This window comes from Scomber scombrus, chromosome 1, assembly GCF_963691925.1.
Source record: "Scomber scombrus chromosome 1, fScoSco1.1, whole genome shotgun sequence".
Lineage (NCBI taxonomy): Eukaryota > Metazoa > Chordata > Actinopteri > Scombriformes > Scombridae > Scomber > Scomber scombrus.
Genome location: NC_084970.1, coordinates 22,771,815 through 22,797,094, shown reverse-complemented (window position 1 = coordinate 22,797,094; position 25,280 = coordinate 22,771,815). Strand labels below are relative to the sequence as shown.

The following is a 25,280-nucleotide window of genomic DNA, read 5'->3' as shown; positions in this document are numbered from 1 at the left end:
ATAATAATAATGTAATATTTTTTCACTCCTATTCACTGAGCCCCCCCTGAAACTGCCCCCTCATGCTATAGTCCTTATTATCCAAAATACCTGTATTACCACCTCTTTTGGTAGACAAATATAGTGAAACTTTTCTTTGAGTTTGTGTGTTAAATTGATCAAAAAGTGCACTTGTGTATTTCAATATTTTCCAGCTAATGTTTTGTGCGTAGGTATGACACTATTTTGTTGATATAAAACTTTTCTTTTCTTTTTTTCCCCAAAAAAATGGAGGTCGTGTATTGATGTGGAAACTATTTCTCACTCCTCAGGGCAAAAAAAAACAAAAAAACCCTCTGAAGTAACTGAACTCTTTGTTGGGGCGGGATCCATGTCCCGACTCTCCTCAGCTGTTTACAGTTTTTCCTCGTGCAGGATCCTGATACGTGGCTGTTTTTTGGGAAAGCCGTGTCTGACCCACAGTAACTTGTGTGCAGCAGCTATAGCGGGTCTCTGCCTTCAGCTGCTGGAGCCTGCAGACCCTCAGCCTGCCTTCATCTATCCGGCCTGGATGGCAGGGACACACTGGTGCAAACACTGCAGAAACCACCAGGTATTTTAACACAAACGTCAGGTTCACGGTGTAGTTTCGTGTTAGCATTTTGTCGCACAGTTAGCACCAACTTACTGTGACTGCCGCTAGTGTTGGGTTGGTGTAGTTTGGCTTTAAGAGTTAGTGGTTTGTTGGAGCTAATCTCTTTAGCAAGCTGTGAGCGTCTACTCTTTCTGCCCTGCTAACATTAGCGTGCTAACTTTTCTGTACAGACATTGGAGACCTTCAGTGTGTCGGTGTTAATAATAGGCTTTCCAGTCTTACATTAATCTGCCGCGTTGTTTCTCAGCTTTAGCATCGCTGAGCTTTGATTTTATGTTTATTTGACATCGCAGCGCAACTGTTGTGAGTTAGCTGGGACCTGATCAGCTCTGCCCTGCTAACTCCCAGTCAGGAAAATGATGAACAGCAGCTCTAATAACTTGTTAAATGATGTTGCAACCCTTCTGGAGAAGACGAGTTACCAGCTGCAGTCCTGTTAATGCTACTCTCACTTTTTACTGACCCTGGTGAGGACTGCCAAGTATCCACAGACTAGAGACTGCCAGATAGAAACAAACACTGCAGTCTGGTGTTTCTGGAGTTTTCTTTTCCTGGCACAACTTAACTTCAGCAGCTGGGCTAGTCAAAGTACAATACACATCTGGTTAGGCTTCATCAACATTGGTTATTTAAAGGTAACTGAAGGATGACTTCTCTGTCTAGAAAGTGGCCTGCTCTGTGATTTATATAATATACAATTCACTGCCAGGTTCAAATATTGGTCAATATAAGTATCACAGATATTTCAGTATTATCATGTATGATTGCTCATAAGTAACAAGGAATTGTAGTACAGTAATGTCAAAAATATAAGACCTTTTGTCATGATGGAGACAGTGTTACTAAATTACCTCATGCATATACAAAAAAGTTTCAGCTGTCAAGATGGGCTGAAACTTAAAATTGTTTTCATTCATTTCCTGGATTTATTGATTCGTCTATGAAATGTTAAAAATCAGAGGGGAAAGTGCATGCACAATTTTTAGAGGTGATTTGTTTTCTCTGACTAACTAGTCCAAAACTGTAATACCTCAAAAAATATAGGGCGTTTTTATGATTTATTCGATTATCCAAATAGTTGCCAAATAATGGCTGAACTTTTATTGGCTAAAATCGGCCTCTCACAGGTATGTCTGTATCATATCAGTATTGGAATATATGTTGTCCGATTATATATTTTGGTTTTTTTAAGGTTAAGAAGTTTTAAAGGAGTAAAAAAAAAAAATTAGACTGAAAGAAACTTACAAGATGTCATCTTGAGCTTAAGTAAAGTGTGACATGCATTTTTTTCACAGTTTTCTGACATTTAACAAACCAATTAATGGATCAGATTAATTGATGATGAGAATAATTTTAGTAGCTGCCCTTATTGAATGTATGTTTAAATGTTTCAAACATACAAAGGTGCTGCAGATGCTTGTCTGACATTGTGCTCCTCTTACAGCGTTACTGGTTACAAGTGCGTTTTGGACCGTGGGACGGATGAAAGGTGGAAGCTGTAAGAAGCCCAGCTGGGCTGCTAAGTTTGTTACAGTAACCCTGCTGATGCTGACCACCAGGGTGGCATCAAGCAGCCAGAAGATGACACAAACAGCTATGGGTCATGCTACAGCCACAGCTGCTGGACCAGGCCCCGTCCTGACTGATTACCTCCCGGGCCTCCAGGCAGTAGCAGACTTCTTAGCCAGCGAACAGGCTAATGTTTGGCTCTTATCTCTGGTGGGCTCAGTTGTTGTAGGCCTCAGTGGGATTTTCCCCCTGCTTGTCATTCCCATTGAAGCAGGAGCAGCCCTCAAAACTGAAGGTAAGAAATGGTAACAAATTACTATTGCATGTATTGTGAATCACAATAAAAGTCTATCACAATGTTTTATTCAGAACAAAAATATACTGCAAGACAACCATCAATATTGCGCCATGATATCTGAGCAACTTTTCAAAAAGGAGGAATCAGTCATATTCTGTGTCCACATACAGAGCTTTCATAGCTGATATGAAACCAAAGTGTACACCCATAGTAACACTAAGACTGTTTTTAATGTCAACATTAAAAACTGTTTTTAATGTCAACATTAAAAAATAAGCTTTGTATCTTGAATGTGAAGATATCCACATCCACACAAATGCCAAAGATCAGAAATAAACAAAAGTCTGAAGGGTGAAAAGAAGACGACTTTAGAATTTAATGTCTGCAGTAAAATAAGAAAATCTCTGTGCTTTATTAGCCCAACAGAGTTTATTATGTTCTTGGTTCATGCTAACTATACATTGCAGGAACTGCAGTCAGGGTCTTCAGACATCCACAACTCACAGACGATCTTGGTGTTGTGTGCACAACATTGAGGATCCCATAAAAAAGAGCATTTTAACTTCTTGGAAAACTGCTGCTTCCTTTAGTGGTGACCTCATGTTTGCCACATGCACTCCATTTCATGTATGCCTACATCAAATACACAGAGAAACACATGCAGTGCAGTACACATGTAATGTTCTGCTCTTTGACAGGCTTGATAGATCGATATTTCCCCTTTTGGGAAGAATGAGTTCAACGGGACACAAAGCAGAGGTTTGGTGTTGGAGGAATACATTCAAATATCAACAAAACTCCTGTGCAGTCTAATCTAATAGCCTAACAATGAAATCTACCTTAATTAAGGTTATTATATCCTGTAGTTAAAAAAATATGAACTTATCAGATTGTCGAACAACTTCAGTTGGTCCAACAATATATGTAACTTTCTGAGACCAACATTCACAGTTGCTTCTTATCATGATTGGCCAGGCATGCAGAAGTGAGAAAGTAGGCAAGGTGTGAACTTCTTTTTCTCTGGCTCTGTTTTTTTAATTCTTGTTTTTCTCACATTTTGTGTTTACAACCTAATGAAACACAATGAACTCCCAGAAGAGCGTGTCTCACTCCTCTTTATGACGGCAGGCCTGAATGTGGCTGTGTAGAACAAATATAAATACTTCTTCTGGATAACACATTGTACAAACGTATTCTCTTCTAGTGTAACGTGGCCATAGTAGTCTACAGTCACGCTAACAGCTCTGTGAGGCTGATGTTTAGCTACAACGTCCACCATCTCGGTTTGGCATGTTAGCATGCTAATATTTGCTCATTAAAAGTAAACATAAATTACTATATATTATTGCATTACATTATGTTATTATTATTATATATTACATTATATTATTAGGGCCCGAGCGGCGACTGCAAGTCGCCTGGCGAAAGCCCTATTGAAATTGTAATGTTTATTATTATTATTATTATTATTATTATTATTATTATTATTATTATTATTCCGACATTTCGTGCCCCAATTTCGCCCCTTTCCCAAATGCGAAAATTCTTATATTTTTGCACGGACGTCCGGCCTCATCCGAAATTCGATATTTTTGGGATGGCGGAAATGGCGAAATAGCGCCCCCTACAAAGTCCAAAAATGCCCATAGGGAATTTTGCTAACTTGGTCCTATGCTCACAAAATTCGGTACACATATGTATTATACCCACATATGCAAAAAATCCTCTTGACCTCATGACCTCAACCCAACAGGAAGTCGGCCATTTTGGTTTTAATTTTTCCCGCCTAAAATTAACTCCTCCAACAGCATTCGCCCGATCAAGTTCAAATTAGGTACGCAACATCTCCAGACCTAGCTGAGCTTAAGTTGTGCTCTGCGCATCCGTAGGTCAAAGGGCGTGTCTGCCAGGGCTCAACTAACTTTGGCGTGCTCGCCATGTACATACAAGTGGCTCTCACGCCCACATACTTCATCCAATCAGCTTCAAACTTGCTGGACATGATGATGGCTCCGCCCTGAACGTCCCGATATATTAACTTCCCACGTAACTCATAGCGCCCCCCAGTGGTAACAGGAAGTTAACTAAGATTCATTAAAATTACATACTTTGCCCCATCAACTTCATTCAGAACCAGTTGGTGAAGCTACATTATGAAGACTGTGAAACTACGAGTAATGGCGTCCGTGTGGCGACTCAGCGACCATCAATTCCTCGCCATGAAAATACGTTTGGCTTTTTGATGGCTTTATTGAACTCGTATCATCATGAAAATTGGTACACAGGTCCAGGGTGCCGACTTCAACGTCTCCATTCGCTCATAGGCGATCTCACTCGTGTCGCCCCCTAGTGGAAACAGGAAGTGCCATATTTTACATCATCATTGTGCGATTTCCACAAAACTTCACATGTGTAATCACTGTCCCACCCTGAACGCAACTACTTGTGTTTTGTTACACTCTACTGCCCCCTGGTGGATGAACCATCAACCTCTCATAACTCCTTCATGCTTTGTCCAATTCACTCCAAACTTCACATGACTGATGAGTGGCCGCCCTGAACACACCAGACCACACCAGACCATATGTGTAACTACCTGTGACTGCCCCCTACTGGATGAACGAAACATTGCATTTTTGGCCTCCAGGTTTTTTCTCACTTTCTGCTTCACGCCACAGCCCCGCCATGCCTCATGCCCCGCTGTGGCATGGGTGAGCGAGGGCCCCCCAATCGCCGCTTGCGGCTTTAATTATTATTATTATAATATTATCTATTCCAAATTTCATGTCAAGCCAAACAGTGATGGTTGTGTTTTAGGTTGGAACAAAGTGGTGAACTGACATGTGACAGACAGACAGACATTTCCATCGATAGCCACAATAATGTGGCTACAATAGACACTGTAGCAGACAATAATGTTCAGTAATTATTATTACAGAGTATTTGTACCGGGGATTATCTTGTTTTAACGGGTCTATGTAATAGCAGATGTAATTTTTAAGTATGGGTGATCAATACAGTATCAATTATCTTACATTAAAATTAAAATAAATCTGGTAATGTCTGATCAAACTACTGTGCTTCAGTAACCAAGCCTGGGTTGGGTCAGCCTGGGGCGTCTTCAGTGGCCCCACCCACAGGAACGTGGCATTTCTGATGTATTTTTAAGCCGTGGGTTTTCAAGTGTAGTCCTGACAGGAGGTTAGTCATTACCAAGGGAACTCCTACAGAATAAAAACTTTTAGTGCAGCACATCAGTAATCATGTGTATTAATAGACTGAGTCAGAGACACATTTGTGTGTCTCTCTGTGTATTTGTGTGTGTCCTGTTTTATTGGTTAAGAAATTATAAATTAATCAGGTGAAGAGGTGTCATTTTAAAAAGTGAAAGGTTCTCTTGTGCTGTAAATGCTTGTTTGAGGTTGTGATCTCAAGCCGAAATGAAAGAAGATCACATGAAATTACTCCACAGTTCCCCATTAATCATACCATACAGTAATTGCTACTTTTCTTCACTCTTTCTTTGTGTTTCCTCAGCTGGATGCCAGAAACTGAAGCAGCTTTTGAGCTTTGCCATCGGTGGTCTCCTTGGCGACGTATTCCTTCACCTCCTTCCTGAGGCGTGGGCGCTCTCTGGCTCTTTAGGTGGTTTTCCTTTCCACCAATGTCATCATCACCTTTTGAATTTGTATTAGTAGTATTTATTCTGTATTTGACCCATTTTTCACTCTCAAACATGCATGACAGGAAGATAGTTCTACTACAAAGTGTCAAACTCATAACACTCAGGGGCAAAGTTGCTCACATATATTATTTTTTAATAAATATTTTAATTAATTAATTAATTGATTGAAATGTCAATAGTTTTTGCAAAAGAATGAAGTTCATTGTTTGGCTGTTTTTTGGTGGTTATTATAAACAGTATTTTTTTTGTTTACTTCTCACATACTTATGACTGGTGTAATGCTGTAGCTTGACTGTCACTTTCTGTATTTGCTCATCCAGTCTTCTCTTTGCTCCCACTCTAGCTGGTAAACACAACCACTACATGACCCAGGGCTTGTGGGTAATCATTGGGCTGCTGGCTTTCCTACTCCTGGAGAAGCTGTTTCCAGACCAAGACAGCCACGAGGATCGGCTTTCAGATTCAGACATGAATTCTAACTCCGCTGTACATGTAAGTATTTCAGACATTGTATAAACTGAATGTTTTTGGAGGGATATGCTCACTGTAGTCTGAAGTGCTCACAAACATGTCAACACAAGCCTTCACATAGTTCTGCCTTCATGGTTTGTGCTTGGTCTACATATTTCTGCCAGTGGTATCAGTGTTGTCATGACATCACATGACTGTACAACGAGCCTCTGTTATCTGTTATCTCAACGCACAAAGAAGACTTTAAAGGAGTAGTTTGTCATTTATTTAAATGCATGTTTTAGCTTTCTTGTTGAGAATTATATGAGAATATACATACTACTCTCATGTCTTGCTTACTCCAGGAAGTTATTGCACCCTGCCAAGAAATAGTCTGACAAAAACGTCTGTAAAAGCACAAAATGTTGGCTTTACTCTCAAGTTTTTACGGACTAAATAAACAAGCTACAGTATAACACATTAATTAGTGAGCTGTGGAGGTGATTGACCTTTGGACACAGCCAGGCTAGCTGTTTCCCACTGTTCCAAGTTTATGCTAAGCTAAGCTAACAGACTGCTGGCTCTCTACATATTTATCATATACGCATGAGAATGGTCAATCTGAATCAATCTTATCATCCAACACTTGGCGACAAAGCAAAAAAGTGTATTCCTAAAACTATTCATTTATTTATTGAATTATCATCTCAGTATAAATGACTGTGAAATGGATATTAATTAATGAGAAAACTAAACCTTATGAGATATTGTGTCTCTATTGTACTGGGTTGAAACAGCTGTTCATATTTATTATTAAATTAGTCTGTTAACTAGTATGGAAATGTGACGCATACCTCAAACAGCATTAAAGTTTGTCGTTTAGAAATAATATTATAAATAATAGAACATGAATTATGACTCTGCAAGATGGATGAAGACAACCTTTTAACACATCACTCCTTTGTAGGCATGAATGACTGGTTCGAGTATGTTTGGAAAGACTGTTTCATCCTCCCTCCCGTCTTTATAGTGCCAGTGAGGGAGGAGTTTGGAATCCACAGCTCAGCTCCTCCACTGGTGTCTATTTATAGTGGCGGGCTGAAGCAGCTGCTTCAGCCATTTCAGTGTCCACTGGAGAACACTCAGCGTATAGACAGAGGCAACAATAGAGTCTGACTGAGTGTGCATGTGAGAGAGAGGAGGATAGTCCTTTTAAAATACTGTGTTTAGACTCATTTTATAACAATATTCAAATACTGTTGCCAGCTGAATGTCTTTGTGTTTTGCAATGACAACTTCGCTCCAATGTGTTTTACAGCAGGAGCAGATAAATAGCCCTGAAAATTCATCACACTTTATTACTTCCTCATACTTAAATCATAGACGTGGAGCAAACATTTCCGCACCGCATCCAGGGGACAGCAGGCGGTTTCCGTCTAGCTCAATTTGACTATCAGGCTAAATGGCAACGTAAGTGGTTTCTGAATGAAGGAACAGGGAAGTTGGCTGTTCTCGGAAAAAGAAGGCTAGCCTGAAATGAATAGATCTCTTCTTGTATATTTAACATATTTAAAATATGAAGATGTGGAGCACTACACTGGAATTTATGGGTTGTATGGTATGTCTGGAAAAAAGGCAGAAGTACACATGACTGCTTATCACTGCATATGGAAGGAGTGATAATACATTTTTACAGTATCCCTCTTAACATTTGTTCTGCTGCCATTGGATGAACACAAGCCTTTAGCAGGCTGCCATTAACTTACTGTTTTTAGTTATACTGATGTTGATGATGACAAAATAGTTACAGATATTGTCCGTGGCCAGAGAGGGTAATATTAATGTCTCCTTGAGAAACAAGATAATGATATATTACTTAGAGATGCACTGATTGATTGGCCACCAATTGAAAAACAACCGGTTTTCGGTCAGACTTACTCAAACATGCAAATAATATGAATTGCAGCAGAGACTTGCTGTCGACTAGTAACATTACAGCACGTCTGCTGCAGTTTTTAACTGTTTTATTTACTGGCAACATGTCTCACACCGTTATCATGACCCTCAACAGACAGGGCCCAGACCGTCTAAACAGAGGTTGCACTTGGATCATCCCAAAATAGCCTATATATATATATATATATATATATATATATATATATATATATATATATATATATATATATATATATATATATATATATATATATATAACATGGAGCTTACATGCCAGGATGTGGTCAGGAAAACTGACATTAATATTTCCCTGAAAATCAGCTGAAGTATGGCTCTGCTGTCAATGCTGCTGCTGTTTTTGTTATATTATATATTCTCTAACATACTGATATGAAGCCTGCTCTGTGTATCTGCAGGGGAAAATATAAAATGGTAAATTTGAATCAAAACAGCTTATAAATAATTAATCTAGATATGATGACTAACTGCTACAAATCACTATTAAAATGACATGAGAGTTGATATTTGCTATATAAGTAAAGTCAATCAATCAATCAATCTTAATTTATATAGCACTATATCACAATCCTTTTTCATTACACTAAAAAAAGTGAGAAAACAAGGAGACAACATGTTCATTGTTATGTTTTTTTCTTCCTTTCGTCTCTACAGAAACAGTCTAATTCCGTTTTCAGTGGAAAGGCAGTCGTGTCACTCAGAAATGGGCACCATGCTGATTCATGGAAATCCTCCAAGCAAGAGAGTCTGCCACAAAGATCAGAGAAAATCAAGGTATACTGACAACCAAAACATTCCCCAGTTAACAAAGAAGACAGCAAGTTAAAAAACAGACACTGCTGGGGGTAAACTCTTGATATGGGCTGATTATGTAAGAGAGGGATGTTTTTACTTTCGGATTTTCCAAACTGAGTCATTAGTTAGTTATAAATAGACAAAATAGCGTGATCAGCCATTCCTCGTGTCAGTGAGACCTTATAAACATACAATAAATAATCAAAACATAGCCAAGCAGGAATCTGACAGGGGATTAAATGATATGTAACTTAATAAAAAACATAAAGGAAGTGTTTAATTAAAAAAAATAAAAAATCCTAAACTATGTTGTCTGACCACATTTGAAGTCAAAAGTGTTTTTAGCTGCTCTGAAATTCGCCGTCACAGAGACAAAAGACACAGTATCGTTGAAATGTGTGGATAGCAGCACAGACTTTGACGGTCTTTCCTTGAAAGCTTTGGATATTTTCTTTCTGTGCTGATGTTGATGTAAAGCACTTTGTAACCTGTGTTAAAAAGGTGCTAAATAAATCAAGTTTTATTACTTACTGGAAGGTAGTCATAGAGTTGTACACACATAAAGTGACATAAAAGGGTGTGTAAAGGTTAATATCAGACTGGTGTTTTTAAGGAAGTTGCATAAATTGACAAAATCCCCAATTTCAGTGTCAGAAAGTAGTTGTTGCAGGAGGAGGTTCAGCCATCTGACAAGCACTTCTGTTTGAACACACTGACACTTAAAGTCCATTTAAGTAGAACATTTGTTTTTTCTTTGTAACAATACATACAATGAAAAATAAATGATCAAAAATGTCAATCAGGAAAGTGGTAAGGTAATAAATCACATCATGTCTTAGGGATCACAACATATTTGATGACTTTAAAGTATGAACAATGGTTGATAAAAAAAATAAATAAATAAAAATAGAAAAAGATTACGGAGATAAATAACATCTAATTAACAGAATATTCGAGATTTAAAAAGTCTGCCAAGTTGTCCTTCATGTCAGTAAGACTTTAACATTAACATACCGAGATAATTACAGTAACACTTTAGCTGAACTGCATCAACTGCAAACATCCAAATACATCCATGCATCCATTTTCTGTAGCTGCTGATCCCCTTCAGTGTTGCTTACAAAGGATTGTATCTTCAAGGAGAAAACTATGACTGATGGATAAATAAACTTCGGTTGACCTTTGTTTTCTTACTTCTGACTAACCAAAGGTAATATGAGTAACAATGACATTATGTTTCATGTGTCACAGACAAGTGGGTACTTAAACCTGCTGGCCAACTGTATTGACAACTTCACCCACGGACTGGCAGTAGCAGGGAGTTTCCTGGTTAGCAAGAAGGTAAGGAGCTGTAAGAAACTCAGGACCTCAAATAATTTCCCTTACAGTGCCCATATGTGTCATTACTGCATACATTACGTGACGCTAAATCCTAGCTTAATACATTTCACAGTGAAAAAAATATCTAATCTAATAACGAAACTACAAACTAGAAGAAAGAAAAAAAAAACGTGTTTTCAGACTGCGATAATAATAATGCTGTGTTGGATCGTGAGTTTCAGTTTTCAACAGTGTGCAAATTTCGTGCTGAAAACGTGTACATTTCTAACCACACTGGTTCCACAAATGACTCATGTATGGAAATATGAATACATTTACACGTAGCCCTCTTCATCCATATTTATACCTTAATTCCATGTTTTTTATAAAATGTAATAACAGGTGAAACAGCTTTTTTGAACTGTGATCATTTATTTTTAAGTATAGTGCATGAACTCACACCAGACTGCCCATCGTAATTGAGATATGTGAAGTACTGTGGTTTAAGTAAAAGTTATTGTCATCATTGATGGTATACCCCTCAATTATTACTCACTCTGACCAGCAACAAAGAAAACAGATCATTTATAATCCTGGAGAAATTTAGTTGTATCTTGAAATATCTACAGATTTGCAGATATTCTATTCTCCAGATGTTAGTTCATGGAAACATTAACTCTTTCCCCAACGGAAATTATTAACAAGAAGGATATATCAGACTGAATACGAGTATGACTGAATGTATCAGTGTGAATATTAGGCAACACCTGAAATACTTCTGCTTCGCACTTGAAGGTTGAAAATTAAACCACAAAATGACTAAAGAGGACTGCTATGATTCTTAATGAAGGTTTAAAAGGACTTAAATGTATCTGGGCATTTTGCACACCGTTGTTGTGAGTACAGCGTTTGGCAGCATATACACACCCACTGGCAGAGCAGTAGACCTGTTGTGTCAGTGTTCCCACTGTCTTAAAGGCAGACCACTCAGTGAGCTTTTATACAGGACACAACAAACTTATTCTATTTCACTTTCTTGTCATGTTGTATTATTTTATGGGCTTGTTAAAAAAAGTTGCACTTTTAAACTGCAGTAAGAGGGATTTATATCGCTTCAGTAGATTACTGTATATTGTAGCTGTGGGAAGGAGAGAGTCCAGCTGGAGAGACATAAGGCTAACAGCATGAACTATGGATCAATGTGCCAGAGAGGAAGTTAACTAGATGTCTCAAACGTACACATACAAGACATATGACCAGTGTTTTCTGTTTACTCCAATGTGTATGAATCACAATGTGAATTTGCAACAACCAAATGCTGTATGAAGATTCTGTATTATTACGCATATATTCATTACATATGAATACACATCACAGTTTTTAATACTAAATGGATCATTAATATACTTTATTCTTTCATCTATTTGCAAAGAAAACTAAAATATCAATACATTTTAAGGGAGTTTGTCATTGCTAGTTTCAAATTAGCTTAATGTATTTTAGAAACAAAAGAAAAAAAGTCATTTAAATTCACCTTATGATATGGATTTTTTTCCCACCCCGATTTACTGATTTGATTATAAAGATATTTTGATTACATTGAGCTGTTTCCTTTTGCTTCTGGATCAAATTTGATTATGTATTCATCTCCTCCTACATTATATGCTTGTATTTGATTCCCTCATTTTAAATATACTACAAATCTTCATTGGCTAAAAAGCATTTGAATTTAAAACTGTAAAGAAAAACAAATACAATACTATTGTTAAACAAACAATGAAATAATAATTTAATTTAGTTTGCTTTGGTTTTTTTTGCTGTTCTTTTGTTTAATTCTTACCATGCCCTTCATGGGTGACAATGTCAACTTTCAAGAAGTCTTAAATCTGTTTCTATCCAATCTTCCTCCTTTGCACTCGCACTGAAAGCCAAACATATTAAGCTCAGCACTATCTGTAGTGCTCCCAAGCCCCTAATAAGGACGAGTGCTCTCCTTTACCAAGTAAGACAAATGTATTAATGAGACTTTGCTTGCAGGTTGGGTTCCTCACCACCTTTGCTATCCTGCTCCATGAAATCCCCCATGAGGTGAGATTAGCTATTCTTTATAGATTGTACAGAATAATGTTTAAATTCATGTTTTACTGTAAGATTTTTATGTTTGTCTTCACTTAAAGTTGGAGGGAATCATCAGATTGCTGCAGTTCATATTTAGACCTTTCTATAATGTGAGAACCGTCTTCCCCTGCAGGTGGGAGACTTTGCTATTCTCCTGCGGGCCGGGTTCGACCGTTGGAGTGCTGCTCGCATGCAGCTGTCCACGGCCCTGGTCGGGGTCTTAGGGGCCTGCTTTGCTCTGTGCGCTCAGTCACCTAAAGGCACAGGTAAGTTTGGACCAGTTCTCTGAAGGATCTATGAACAAATAAGTGATACTTTTTAGAGCTGATAGAGTCATAAGTCTTTTCTTCTGTTTGTAGAAAATGCAACTGCCTGGGTTCTGCCTTTCACCTCTGGAGGCTTTCTCTACATAGCCTTGGTGAATGTTGTGCCTGATCTGTTGGAGGAGACCAGTTTAAGGTATGTTTTTTTTAAAGAATCAAACATATCGTTTGTCTGAAATGTGTGATGAGTTCAGTGGTGTGAAAAAGGAGCAGATAACATACTTGTTGAACTTCTTTGAATCATTTTGAATATGATTTATTTTTTTTATTTTTTACAGGCACTCCTTACTGCAGATCCTGCTCATCTTCTGTGGTGTGGCTGTCATGGCGCTCTTGACTGTTATTATTGACTGAACAAAGAGGAAACCCCCTCTCGCCTTACCAAACTTACAAAAAACACTAGAACCCAGCACAGGAGAGAAATCCTGTTTTCCACCAGCCCCCTTATATGTGGTACCTCTCATTCATAAGAACTGATGAAAGGATGCCACCTCCTTAAATCATCATCATTAAAACAAATATCTGACAAAAGAATGGGACTTTATGGATGGATGACTGAAAGGAAGACCTTCTCGATCTGCTGACAGGACATTTGTGTGGACACTTTAAAATGTGCCAGACCTACAGTAAATATCAAAGGATTTAAGAGGGTTTGTATGTATCTGTTGCCAAAATTGTCTTATATTGTTCAGACAATCACGTTGTTTTGCACATACATGTACATAGACCTGATGCACCTGCTCAACAGAACAGATATGATTGGACCTCTACATGACCACCTCCTTAAAAATGTATTCAGCCCTGAATTGTATGTATTGTTACTGTTGTTCATCTTCTGTTTTCTATTGTAGCTGCTGCATATTTATTGAAAATGAGACGAGCAACATACAGTTTTGTCAGACGTGCTTCACCAACACCCCATCAGTTTGTCTCGTTAAGAATTAAGTGCCAAGAATTCAGGTTAGTCTGTTTCGCTTTGTGTCTGCTCTACACCAAAGTACTCTTCTTCTGTTTGTGCCTCCCACGTACAGCACAGTTGCAGTAATAATTGCACCTTTCGAGCATGAGTTGGTGATCATTACAAAAAGCTGTTTTGAGTTGGAAAAAATATGACAATGTTAAGATATTTGAAGAAAAAGGGTTACTGTTTGTTACTATTTGATTTTGACTTATACTTGCGATCAACAATTTTGTGAGACTTGGAATGGATATCGTATAGTGCCAAATTAATTCATTTTCACAATTAATCAGTTATTTGGTTTTTCAGTATGTGAGAAAATAGTGGAAAAAGAACAGTTTTTAAAAGCCTAAGACACAATCTACAGTGTCTCATTTTGTCCCAACTAACAGTCCACAACCCAAAGATATACAGTTTACTGTCATTGACACAAGATATTTTTGCAATAAAAAAAAAATATATATATATATTGATTGATTATCTAAACAACTGGTGATTCATTTTCTGTTCATAATAACAGCTGTAATAACTCACAGGATTATTCATATCATTATGTTGTTTCCTCCACTGAAGAAATAAACAGTACATTTCTTATGTGTTGTTCATTTTCAACTTTCTGACGCTCTGAAAAAATTACACAACACACTTAAAACCACACATACTAGCAGAATATTAGTGTCACAGCCCGTACCATGATCTCAGTGGGATTAGGATATTCTGATATTGATCGGTAGACCTCTAAAGTGCAGATGCAGCCCGGTGTGTTGAATTGACAAAAAACTGCGAGTATATTTTTGCTGCAAATATCCTATGACTAAAATGTCATATGGGAGTGGAGGGAGGGAGGATGGGGAGTGGGGGTGGGGTGGGGGGTATTGATCGTGTGCTCACACTTGTCCAATTTCAACACAGTCTGTTTGGCAAGCTTCTGTTGCCATAACGACTCCGCCACGGGTTGCCTTCCTTAGTCATCAGCCGGTGAGCAGCCTATTGTCTGTGGGAGCCTTCCTCAGTCACAGCACAGAAGGACAACAAACAACCTCAATGTACGCTGTAGTGCAAGAACATGAGGCACAAATTATATCATAATCAACTATTGATGGGTTGGGTTGAAATATTTGATTATCATTACTTCAAATAACAACCTTGACTGAGGATGAGAATGCTCCCAACAGTGTTATAGTAAATATCATTGTACATCTTTGGTAAATAGACAGTTGGAAGTTTGAACAGTGGCAATTTTAAGTATCACCACTGGATTACTGCTCACAAAATCCTGAAACATCATAGCAATGATTCCCTTTACCAGAACTGTAAAGGTTTCTTAAGTTTCATACTATGTTATACACACCTGATAAGCTGCGATCCAGTATGGTTTGAGAAAAATATTCATCTTTTGCAGTGGCTTGGTCTCATTTAAACACACAGATCTATTCAACAAGAGGAGTTAAAGGCTCACATTCATGTAAGAATTCATCATCATTTAAAGCAACTGGCCTTTTCCATAGAAAACATATTAATATCTCACAGTAGAAAAGCACAGGTGTAAAAAATTATGGCCGAAATCCTTTAAGCTGCTTCAGTCTCATGGACCTGCCACTGTGCTGCATGTTGTATGTTAACTGTCATACAGTCATGACCTACTGAGACATTTGAATAGAGCAGAGCTAAATGTTATTAGTAGCTTTTCATGATGTCTGCTGTGAAAAAAAGTCCTGTTCAAATGTTCTTTCTTGGCACGATCATGATTAAGTAGAGTGTTGCCAAAGCAGGTTGTATGAAAGTTACAGTATAAAAGTAAGCATTCAGAATACAAGAAAAAAAAGCACACATTTACTTGCCTTGGTCCAGACCTTTGAATCTGCCCAGTACCAAGTCAAGTTGACTGATTATGTCTGATGTCAGGCAATACAAATACATTACTATAGTCCCAAGGTTATCAAAGTGGGAAGGGGGCTCCAAACAGTTTCAGAGGAGGCTCAGTGAATGGAAGTGAAAAAATATGACATTAGTTATTACATTAGTTATGAAAAGGAGATCGTGTAGAATAGCCTTAGTTCAGAGATACAGTAGTTTTTGGGATTTAACTGTATTAGTCAAAAAACAATACAAACCTTAGGAAAATACTTTATGTATTTGGTGTAGTCTGAAGTAGGTCAAACAGCAATATCAGGTATCTTGGCTCCATTGTTGTGGAGTGTCTGTGGGCTCAAATAACATAATAATGATCCCATAGGCATCCAGGAAGTGAGTGAAGTGAGTGAAGCAAGTAAACTAAGAGAGGGTGAGGGGCTGCTTTTTTCCAAGCTTGGTCAGGGGGGAGGTCCACAGTCTCAGATTTTGAATACCACTGCTATAGCTTACTACATTATGTATATATTATGTCGAATACCACATAATCAAATCTTCCCTTTGGTATACCGTATACTATTGTTTACAACTTTATATTGAATGAAAAGCAAGTAATTAATTGCAAACATAATACTAAAAGATGGGGGAAAATGTTAATTCATCCATTTAACCTTTATTTATACAGGGTGATCCACCATTACTGAGGCATGGGACAGTAAAAGCAAAAAATTTTAAAAAAGTATTGTAAATGAAAATGTATAAAACTGCAAATAAAAGATAATGTTTACCAAGCTCTGTTCTGAATGTTTATATAATGTATAGATTATATAGGTTAACAACTTAATTTAATGGTTGTAGTGAAAACCATAAAAGTAATACACTTATAGTAAATATGTTTATATGGTGACCTATGGTATCCAAACAAGGTTTTAAATATGTAATGATGGATACATATAGGAAACAAATTCTCAACAGCTTAAACTGGTATCTTGTTAATTGTCTTAGTATTATAAAATGACTAGTAGCCTGGTATTCTTGAGGAACTTATCATTTATGTTTTGTGTTTTGCTGTTGTTTAAGAACTACTTTACAAGGTAGAAAAAAAGGAATGATTCTTGTTTTTTTCCAGATGAATTAATCCTTCTATCGCACCTGTGTTTTAACTTGTTTACCAAAGCAAAACTGTGACCATTCAAGCATCCCAAATTACCACTCCCCCATAACAGAGCCCATTCCTGTCTACTCCCCATCCCGCAACAACAACCTGGAGGAGAGAGAGCGCAACTACACCCCTGCCCCTGCCTCCTCCTCACAGCGTTGGTCGCCATCCATCCCCTCTCCTCCTGTAGCTACCATAACAGATGGTGGGAACAACATTGCATCCACCGGGTACCACAACAATAGACCGCAGCATCCAGTCCAGACAACACTGGCCTTGCACCACCATGCTCCCCGTGCAGGACGGCGTGAGGCTGTGAGTGCCGTCGTGATTTATTTCACGCGGTACCACCAACACCACGGCCACGGAGGAACCTTCTTGCGACTGTTTGGGCTCTCTCCATCAAGCGGGGGAAGATGGCCGCTATGAAAATATTAACCAGCACAGGGCTCTTCTTGGCTTTCTGTGCGCTGGGGCTGCTCGCCATGGCGATCTGCACCGACTACTGGTACGAGACCGACGCGAGGAGACACCGGGAGAGGTGTAAAAACTATGCCAACAAGCGAAACGACCCGGGTTACATCTACATTTCAAACCACAACCTCCCCCTCCAGATGCCTCCAAAGAGCGTGGAGAGGAAAGGTAATGGCCCAGATGCTGGAGCTCTCATCAGGGAGAAGCGGCACTTTCTGGCCGCGGTGTCCACCATGGAGTCCCATTGCAGCCGCCAGTTTAACTCCACCATCTCCGGGCTTTGGAGGAAGTGTCACCGGGAAGGATTCGACCTGGAAACCGAGGACCTTATTTACAAAGGTGAGGCAGTCTGCCGTGTCTTGTGAGCACCAGGCCGTGATGCTCAGCGATGAGCTCACACCTAGCCTGACTCAAACACCGGATCACCCCGAGGCCCACAATCCCCTCTTATACTCAAATATGTCTCCTTTTATAAATATAAAGCTATACAACTAGATGAGGGTGACTTTTTTAGAGGCATATGGCTCTTTCGTTTATTTGAGAATTTCGCTGTCCATGGTACTGAGTGAGCCTCCTCTTTCTCCTCCTGAGATAATGGCCGGTCTCAGTTACTCCTTCTGTTTTCTGAATCCCGTTTAGATCCTGCAGAAAACTAAACCAAGCCCTCCTTAAATGTTAACTGTACAGCATGTCATAAAATGGGGATTGGATATAGATAAGCAGGAGACAAATCGTTGGTAAATCTGGTTTAAATTTTGGAGGCACAACAGAGAAACATAGGTTTATTCAGCCCTCTTCACTTAAGAGCATGAGAAGCCATAGTTCAGGCCCCACTAATTCAGGGTGCACCAGGTTCAGAGCAAGGTCCAGAAACTATGAAGATGCATAAAAATGAATGAATGAATAAAGAGCTGTTGTAATTAAAGCTGTCACAGTAGAAGTAGATGAACCTAGATTTATTATTACACCTTAAAGCAGCCTATATGAAACATTTTGTACAGTTTTCTTTTCCAAACATCGACTCTGTAAACATATAAATGACACCATGTTGTCCCAGCATCTTCCAAGCCTACACGACTCAAACAACCTAGAAACAATGATTAATGCTTTTATGGTTAGGTTAACAGTTGAATTGTCTTGGCAAATCTGCAGCCTACTATTTAAAAGATATATAGAGCTCTGGGTGCATTTCTCAGCTTACAGTTCTCCATGTCAAAAATCATTATGTAGTACCAGAGTACAGATAATATGCACACACACAGTGTACAGGTACATGCGAAAACAGCTCTTTATTTAAAGTAATGTACCACTCAGTCTCCAGGAGTGCATTTATAGCATGAACACATCAATACCTCTGCAAAATATATACTATGTTTATGAAGCTCGTTATTTCACTGTTCACACAGTCCTGTTCTCTGGTATGATATACATTTAAAAACTAGCTTTTCAAATTCTTTTGTGTGCTGTTGTATCAGATATACATTGTAAATCATATGTTTGTGATATTGTGTCCATAACTGTTGATGTGGTGTTTAACTGCCCAACAATGAATCTGGTTACTAGAATACAATAAATAAAAATGTATTAATGTATTAAAGTCTGCCCTAAAAAAACCGTCAGGTGCCCAAAGGAACACTGTCACATTTTTCATGCTATTGTCATTAATCCTGTTCATACTGACCATTAGAAGATCCCTTCATAATGCACTTTCAATGTAAGTGATGGGGAACAAAATCCACAAGCTTCCTCCTGTGCAAAAAATGTATTTAAAAGTTTATTTGAAGCTGATGTGAAGCTTCAGTCCTCCAAATTAGTCAAAGCAATTCAATATCTTTCAAAGTTACTGTCTGTTTGGTGCCAAATTCCCTCTTTTTGTTACAATGATTTGAACACTGTCCATGGAGACACAAAAAGGGATTTGTTTTTTTACTAGAAAGACTGTAAAGTGGAAAATATCTACTTTATTTGACTAACTCAGACAGCTGAAGCCTCGTGATATCTTCAGATAAATGATTGAATACAGTTTTGCACAGAAGGAGCACTGTAGATTTGGTCCCTTGTCACTTCAATTGTAAGCACATTTCGATGGGATCTACTAATGGTAAGTATGAACAGGAGGAAGGATTACAGCAATCAAAAATGTGTTTCAATGTTCATTTAAGACAGTCTTTAATAGCTGTGAACCTATCCATTTTAATAATAATGAATAGAGCCACTACTAGCACCACAGCACCTTATTCATCATGCTGTGCTCCAAACAACCACAATGTAGGTGAAGATTTGAATTTTACTCAATTCAAGTTATGATGTAATCCATTCATTATTAGCTTTAGTAGTAATGGAAATGCACATGCAATGTAAGCAACACTTGATTTTAAACAATTTACTCACTTACTGTTACACTTTACACTTACTTTTAGTTGTAAAAATACAGTATATGAATGTTTAGTGCCAATATTGACACTGAAAACTATGCAGAGATCAACCATAATGGACATTGATCCGCCTTTATAAAAAACAAATTGCTGTTTTCACAAAGTGAAAAAAACATAAAAGCATTTGTCTGATCTTTTCTCTCCCTTTCATTGCCACATTCACTATACGTTGACATTTGCACAAGTAAAATGACATGAACTTGTACACATGTCAAAGTGATATGATGTTGAAATCACACATAACTGCACCTAAATGAACATGAAAATAGCTCTGAAAAGGTTTTAGAGTATATGCTTATGCTATGCTTATGCTTATGAATGCTTATTCTTCAGTCCATGAAGAGAGATCAGACGTCAAAGGCAAGTCAGAAATGTGTGGCATTTCTTATTTAAACTTGTGTCAGTGCATCTACATTCAAACCATAAATGTACAGCTTTCAGTTGATGCAATTGACACAACTTTGTTCAGAATCAGACAGTACGAAGATAAAAGCTGTAAAATGTTTAATAATTGAAGACTTCTCATCGTGAAACATGATTGTTGTAAATTATTTTCTCAAGTCTTCTAATTTGTGAAGTTTGATGGTACACAAGTTGTTTGATGTCTGTCTTGTTGTGACAGCAATTATAAGAAAAATAATATTTTTCTGTGTTAAACTATATCTGCTGATGTGAATTCTTACACACTGACACTTAAATTAACACATTTACAGCACATTACAGCTATAAACAGCAAATTGTCACTGTCAGTGACAATGTTTTTAAGTGTTTAAAACTGTATTTTGGGCCGGTGTGAAATACTACTTACTGTAATGTAACACTATGCAGGTTTGAACTTAAACACTGTCTGTCACTCACGTCATTACTTGTAGTTATTCTTCAACATGAGATGGAAAGTTTTGCCTGGTGGGAATCAGCATTCAAAACAGATGTGATCCAGGTGATAGTCCAAATAAGAACACTGATTTTTGAACTGTAAGGTGGGCTATGCTTTGTTTAAAATCAGTTTTGGGTACATTTCAAGTTGGGTGGTGCTATGTTCTGTCTTGAAACTTGGTTTTTGCCTTTGTTGTAACACCTTCCAATTGGAAAACATGGAATATTTGAAGTCAAAGAACCACCCCAATATAAAAACATCTGTCTTCAATAGTAGCTGTGGGAGTCATTAACAAAGAACCAGGAGATCAAAGTTTAGGAGATCCCAAACCTGACTTTTAGAAGGAAAGGGCTTTAAAATCAGAGAATAGCAGAAGTCCGGGGTTCACAAAAGCTTTGACAAACATTATGTGAGATTTATAACCACTGAAAGAAAGAATGATGTCTAACATAGTTCCAATTGTCGGTAACATTTGCAAAGTATAGTAGAAATTACCTTTAAATATGAAATTACAAAAATGGTGCAGGGGTACTGATAAAAAAGTATAACATCTTTTTCCATATAGAATAGAAGCTGGACCACATAATTGTGTCTGCTTTACTTTACTGACCATCAAGTAAATATAGCAAATATGCATTTAAAGCTCTTTGTATACCCTTTGGTAAAATAATCCATATTCCATATTGTTTCCTTATCCTCTCATATTAAGAATGAAAAGAGGTTGGGAACATTAGGTTAATAAGACTTACTCAGAAAATCAAAACTCAGCGAGGGTATAGAATAAATATGAAGCTTTTCTACTGTGGGTGTGTGTGTGTTATTTGATAATCCCACAAATGTGTTAAAGGTTCAGAATGAGATTTATACTTATTTTTCTCTTCTTAAATTAAGGATATTTGTGTTCCAACTATTGATTGTCTGCTTTTATTTCCTTTTTTTTGCCAGGGATAATTCAAAGATGTACCCCAGTCAAGTATCACTACTCTTCGTCCATCCTCCCTCGAAATTTACCTGTCAACATCACAAAGACCATACGACAGGATGAATGGCACGCACTCCGTAAGTCTGAATGTGCTTCTCTGTGTTTGGAGTTGTGGAACTTTTTGGTTCAGTCACTGATTAGTTTTTCTTTGTATCTTTTCTGTTCAGCCATGTTTATTTTTTCTGATTTCTGCTTCTTCTGTGCTCAATTATCTTTCTCTTTGAGTAATGAAAAAGGAAAAGATAGACAGAAAAAACAGAAAAAAATGAAAGTCCATCCTCTACCAGCTGATAATGGCCATTGATTAAGTTGAAGTCTCCTTATTCAAAGCTGGAGAACAAGGAGAAGGAGTTTTGTTTTTGTAGAACTAATGAAATAAATTCTTGCCCCTCTTATCCTCGGTTATTTCCTCCAATGCTCCATAAATTAGGAGTCTGTCTTTCGTCTACAGGTGAAGAAGCTCTAACTTAAAACTTGAAACTTAGCTATGATGCTAACCTCTTTTCACTGTTTACCTGTTCGTTGCTGGACGATTATACTTTTTACTTATTAAGCATAGCAGGGTGTTTGCTGTGGAAAATATAATTAACCTTCTAAGCTCATCTCTCCCACGTCTAGACTCATGATCAGAGGTTATCATGTCATCACTATTAGTGAGCTGTTGCTCATAAAGAGGACATACAGCCACACAGATCAATGTGTCTTCTCTTAAATGTATCTCTCCTTTAAATGCAGGGATAAGCTTTTATTTCTCACTTTAGGGTGCAGGAGTTCTTTCACCTTGGATTGGTCAGTAACAGTTTTCTGTGTGATGTACGGTTACTTTTATCGTATTGCTTCTCGCTGTGTTGTTTTATCTTCAGCAGAGATGTGCCTGATTTGTTTCCATTTTAAATTGGATGCTGTTGTGAAACATACTATACCAAAGCATCAGTCAAGTGTTATTAATATGACCCTCCTGGGCACTTTATTAGGAACACCTGTGCAATCTAATGCAATCCAATACAACAGCTCTGACATAAATTCTACTTTTATGAAGCTTATACATTTTCAGTTTTGTTGTTTTGTCAGAAAGGTGATAATTCCACTTTATGTTAATCATTGAGGCCACAGTGGGTGATGGTGGTGTACTATGTGCATTGCTTATATTAAAAAGTGTTCCTAAAATGTTGTCCCTCCCATGTATGTTAATGCAGCAGACAAAATATTAGGAACACAGTTCTAACTCTATACTTATTACTGCTATCATCCATTACAAAATTATGCTGTACAAAGTAACAATACTACTGCCCTTAAAATCTACAGTAAGCAGAAACTGTCTCAAATGTGTAATAAAGTGTAACACTTGGAACAGTTTTGTTGTTTGGATTGTTGGATCTGATGCGGCTGCTATATTTTTTCCCCATTAATTAATTAATTAATCTGCCAATTATTTCCTTTATTAATTGTTTGGTCTATTAAATATCTAGAAAACAGTCACAAATTACCATCACTATTTTCCAGCATTAAAGATGACATTCCAAATTTGATTATTTTATATGACTAAAAGTCCAACACCCAAAGAGATTCTGTCTGCTGAAAAGCTAAAAAAAAACAGCAATTGTTCTCATTCGAGAAGCTGTAAGCAGTGAGTTTGTGGCAATTTTACAATTCATTGATAAATCAAACAAGTTGCAGATGAAGTTTCTGTCACCATGTTCATTTCTTTATTTCTTTCTCTTCTGGCTGATCTGTTCTGGTTGACAGTTCATCTAAAATAATGATATTTATGTTAAAGTTACCTGTTTGCTCAGTGGTAGAACAGTGAGAAAACTGATGCTCAACCATCATTAGTGTAGCTTCAGGGATACAACTTGTCAATTGCTGCGTCACTGGACTGCTGGATTAATTCCGTTTTATCATTATATATCATTATGAGGGAAATGACTACAACAGTTAAAATTTCCTAGTAGTTCCTTTGAGATACTGTAATCATTGGGACTCCTACATGTAAAAATGAGGGTTCTCGCTCAATGCCTTTTCCAGGGTTTTAAATAAATAAAATGATTTGTTCATGGCATTAACTTTGCAGACTAATTTCCAGTTTAAAAATAGTTGCCAGTTTCTCTGTTCAGTACCTGTAAGTTACATTTTGACCTCTGCTTGCAGATCTAAGAAGAATGACGGCTGGCTTTGTGGGCATGGCTGTGTCCATCATTCTTTTTGGCTGGATCATTGGAGTGCTGGGATGCTGCCAGCAGCATGACCTCATGCAATATGTAGCTGGGCTACTCTTTCTCATGGGAGGTACTGTGAGAGCACATATGCTCATATCTACACGCAAGCATGCATACAAAATCCAATTTATTCAATTTCTTTATTTAGTCGGTGACAGCTGAGAGCATTTTGGGGTTAAGATGAGACAGTAGATCAATGCCCTGCAGTAACATGATTCTTGTCCTGCAATAAGATGCTCAGTACATGAAGGAACTGAATAATTACTGTTTTTCTCTTCTGCTCACTTAGGAACATGCTGCATCATCTCCCTGTGCACATGTGTGGCAGGAATCAACTTCGAGTTATCCCGCTACCCCCGCTACATGTACGGCCTACCTGAGGACATTAGCCATGGCTATGGCTGGTCCATGTTTTGTGCCTGGGGGGGCCTCGGTCTCACATTGCTGGCTGGCTTCCTCTGCACCTTGGCCCCCTCCCTGAGCACACCTGCTCGCACAACAACCCACAAGCCGAGGCAAGAGAATGGAACCGTGTGACAGGACGGAGGCGCCGTGAAGCGACTGACCCACAGAGCGCACAAACCACACCCTTCCAACCGTGATGTTTAACTCTGAAACAATTTTTTGTCTGATCACCATCTCACACCACCCTTGACATCGCCATCCTCGCTCAGTGTTCAGTGTGCCTGAGTTGTGACAGAGGGAGCAAAGTAACAACAAACTTCACACACCTATTCTCGAAAAACCCTGAGGGAACTCCAGGAACACCAACACTTAACGTATGACTGGGGCATCGCTCTCATAGCACAAATAAGACGTTTTTTTGGTTCTGATTTTTGACATGCTGACTTTACGGCGATATAAAGGTGACTGTTTTCTCTGAGGAGAATTTGTCTTAAAATGGTGCTCTCTTAAATGCATTTGCCACATACAGCACACTCCCGCAGGCACAAACAAGCACACACACACACACACACACACACACACACACACACACACACACACAGAGACACACACACACACACACACACACACACACACACACACACACACACACACACACACACACACACACACACACACACACACACACCAGCTTTTCCACAAATGCTCTCTTATTTTGGATGAATCATGAGAGAAATCCTCCAAACGGAACAACCACACAAACATCAGGCCAGAGCATTCTGTCAGCATTCCTCTTTCAGTCGAGTGATGTGTGCTG

The 25,280-nt window shown here is 38.2% G+C and overlaps 2 protein-coding genes across 2 annotated transcripts; both read left to right on the top strand.

Moving 5' to 3' along the window:
• The first annotated feature begins 411 nt into the window (after window positions 1–411).
• On the top strand, window positions 412–14,656 carry slc39a13 (solute carrier family 39 member 13). The gene is made up of 10 exons (XM_062423433.1): window positions 412–592; window positions 2,079–2,438; window positions 5,979–6,086; window positions 6,470–6,618; window positions 9,205–9,324; window positions 10,597–10,686; window positions 12,703–12,753; window positions 12,917–13,049; window positions 13,143–13,242; window positions 13,385–14,656. The coding sequence occupies exons 2-10, from the start codon at window positions 2,117–2,119 to the stop codon at window positions 13,458–13,460; spliced, it is 1,149 nt and encodes a 382-aa protein (XP_062279417.1). The 5' UTR covers window positions 412–592; window positions 2,079–2,116; the 3' UTR covers window positions 13,461–14,656.
• Window positions 14,657–17,264: 2,608 nt separating this feature from the next.
• On the top strand, window positions 17,265–24,885 carry tmem276b (transmembrane protein 276b). The gene is made up of 4 exons (XM_062417864.1): window positions 17,265–17,887; window positions 21,806–21,919; window positions 23,991–24,128; window positions 24,348–24,885. Exons 1-4 carry the CDS (start codon window positions 17,491–17,493, stop codon window positions 24,593–24,595), a joined length of 897 nt encoding a protein of 298 aa, XP_062273848.1. The 5' UTR covers window positions 17,265–17,490; the 3' UTR covers window positions 24,596–24,885.
• The last annotated feature ends 395 nt before the right edge of the window (window positions 24,886–25,280 follow it).

Excerpts from the sequence above, each read along its gene's own strand:
- slc39a13 (XM_062423433.1), top strand. The coding sequence starts at position 2,117 with ATGAAAGGTGGAAGCTGTAAGAAGCCCAGCTGGGCTGCTAAGTTTGTT. Across the intron at positions 10,687-12,702 it reads GTTTCCTGGTTAGCAAGAAG|GTTGGGTTCCTCACCACCTT; the intron begins GTAAGGAGCTGT and ends CTTTGCTTGCAG. Across the intron at positions 13,050-13,142 it reads TCAGTCACCTAAAGGCACAG|AAAATGCAACTGCCTGGGTT; the intron begins GTAAGTTTGGAC and ends TTCTGTTTGTAG.
- tmem276b (XM_062417864.1), top strand. The coding sequence starts at position 17,491 with ATGGCCGCTATGAAAATATTAACCAGCACAGGGCTCTTCTTGGCTTTC. Across the intron at positions 21,920-23,990 it reads GGATGAATGGCACGCACTCC|ATCTAAGAAGAATGACGGCT; the intron begins GTAAGTCTGAAT and ends CTCTGCTTGCAG. Across the intron at positions 24,129-24,347 it reads GCTACTCTTTCTCATGGGAG|GAACATGCTGCATCATCTCC; the intron begins GTACTGTGAGAG and ends CTGCTCACTTAG.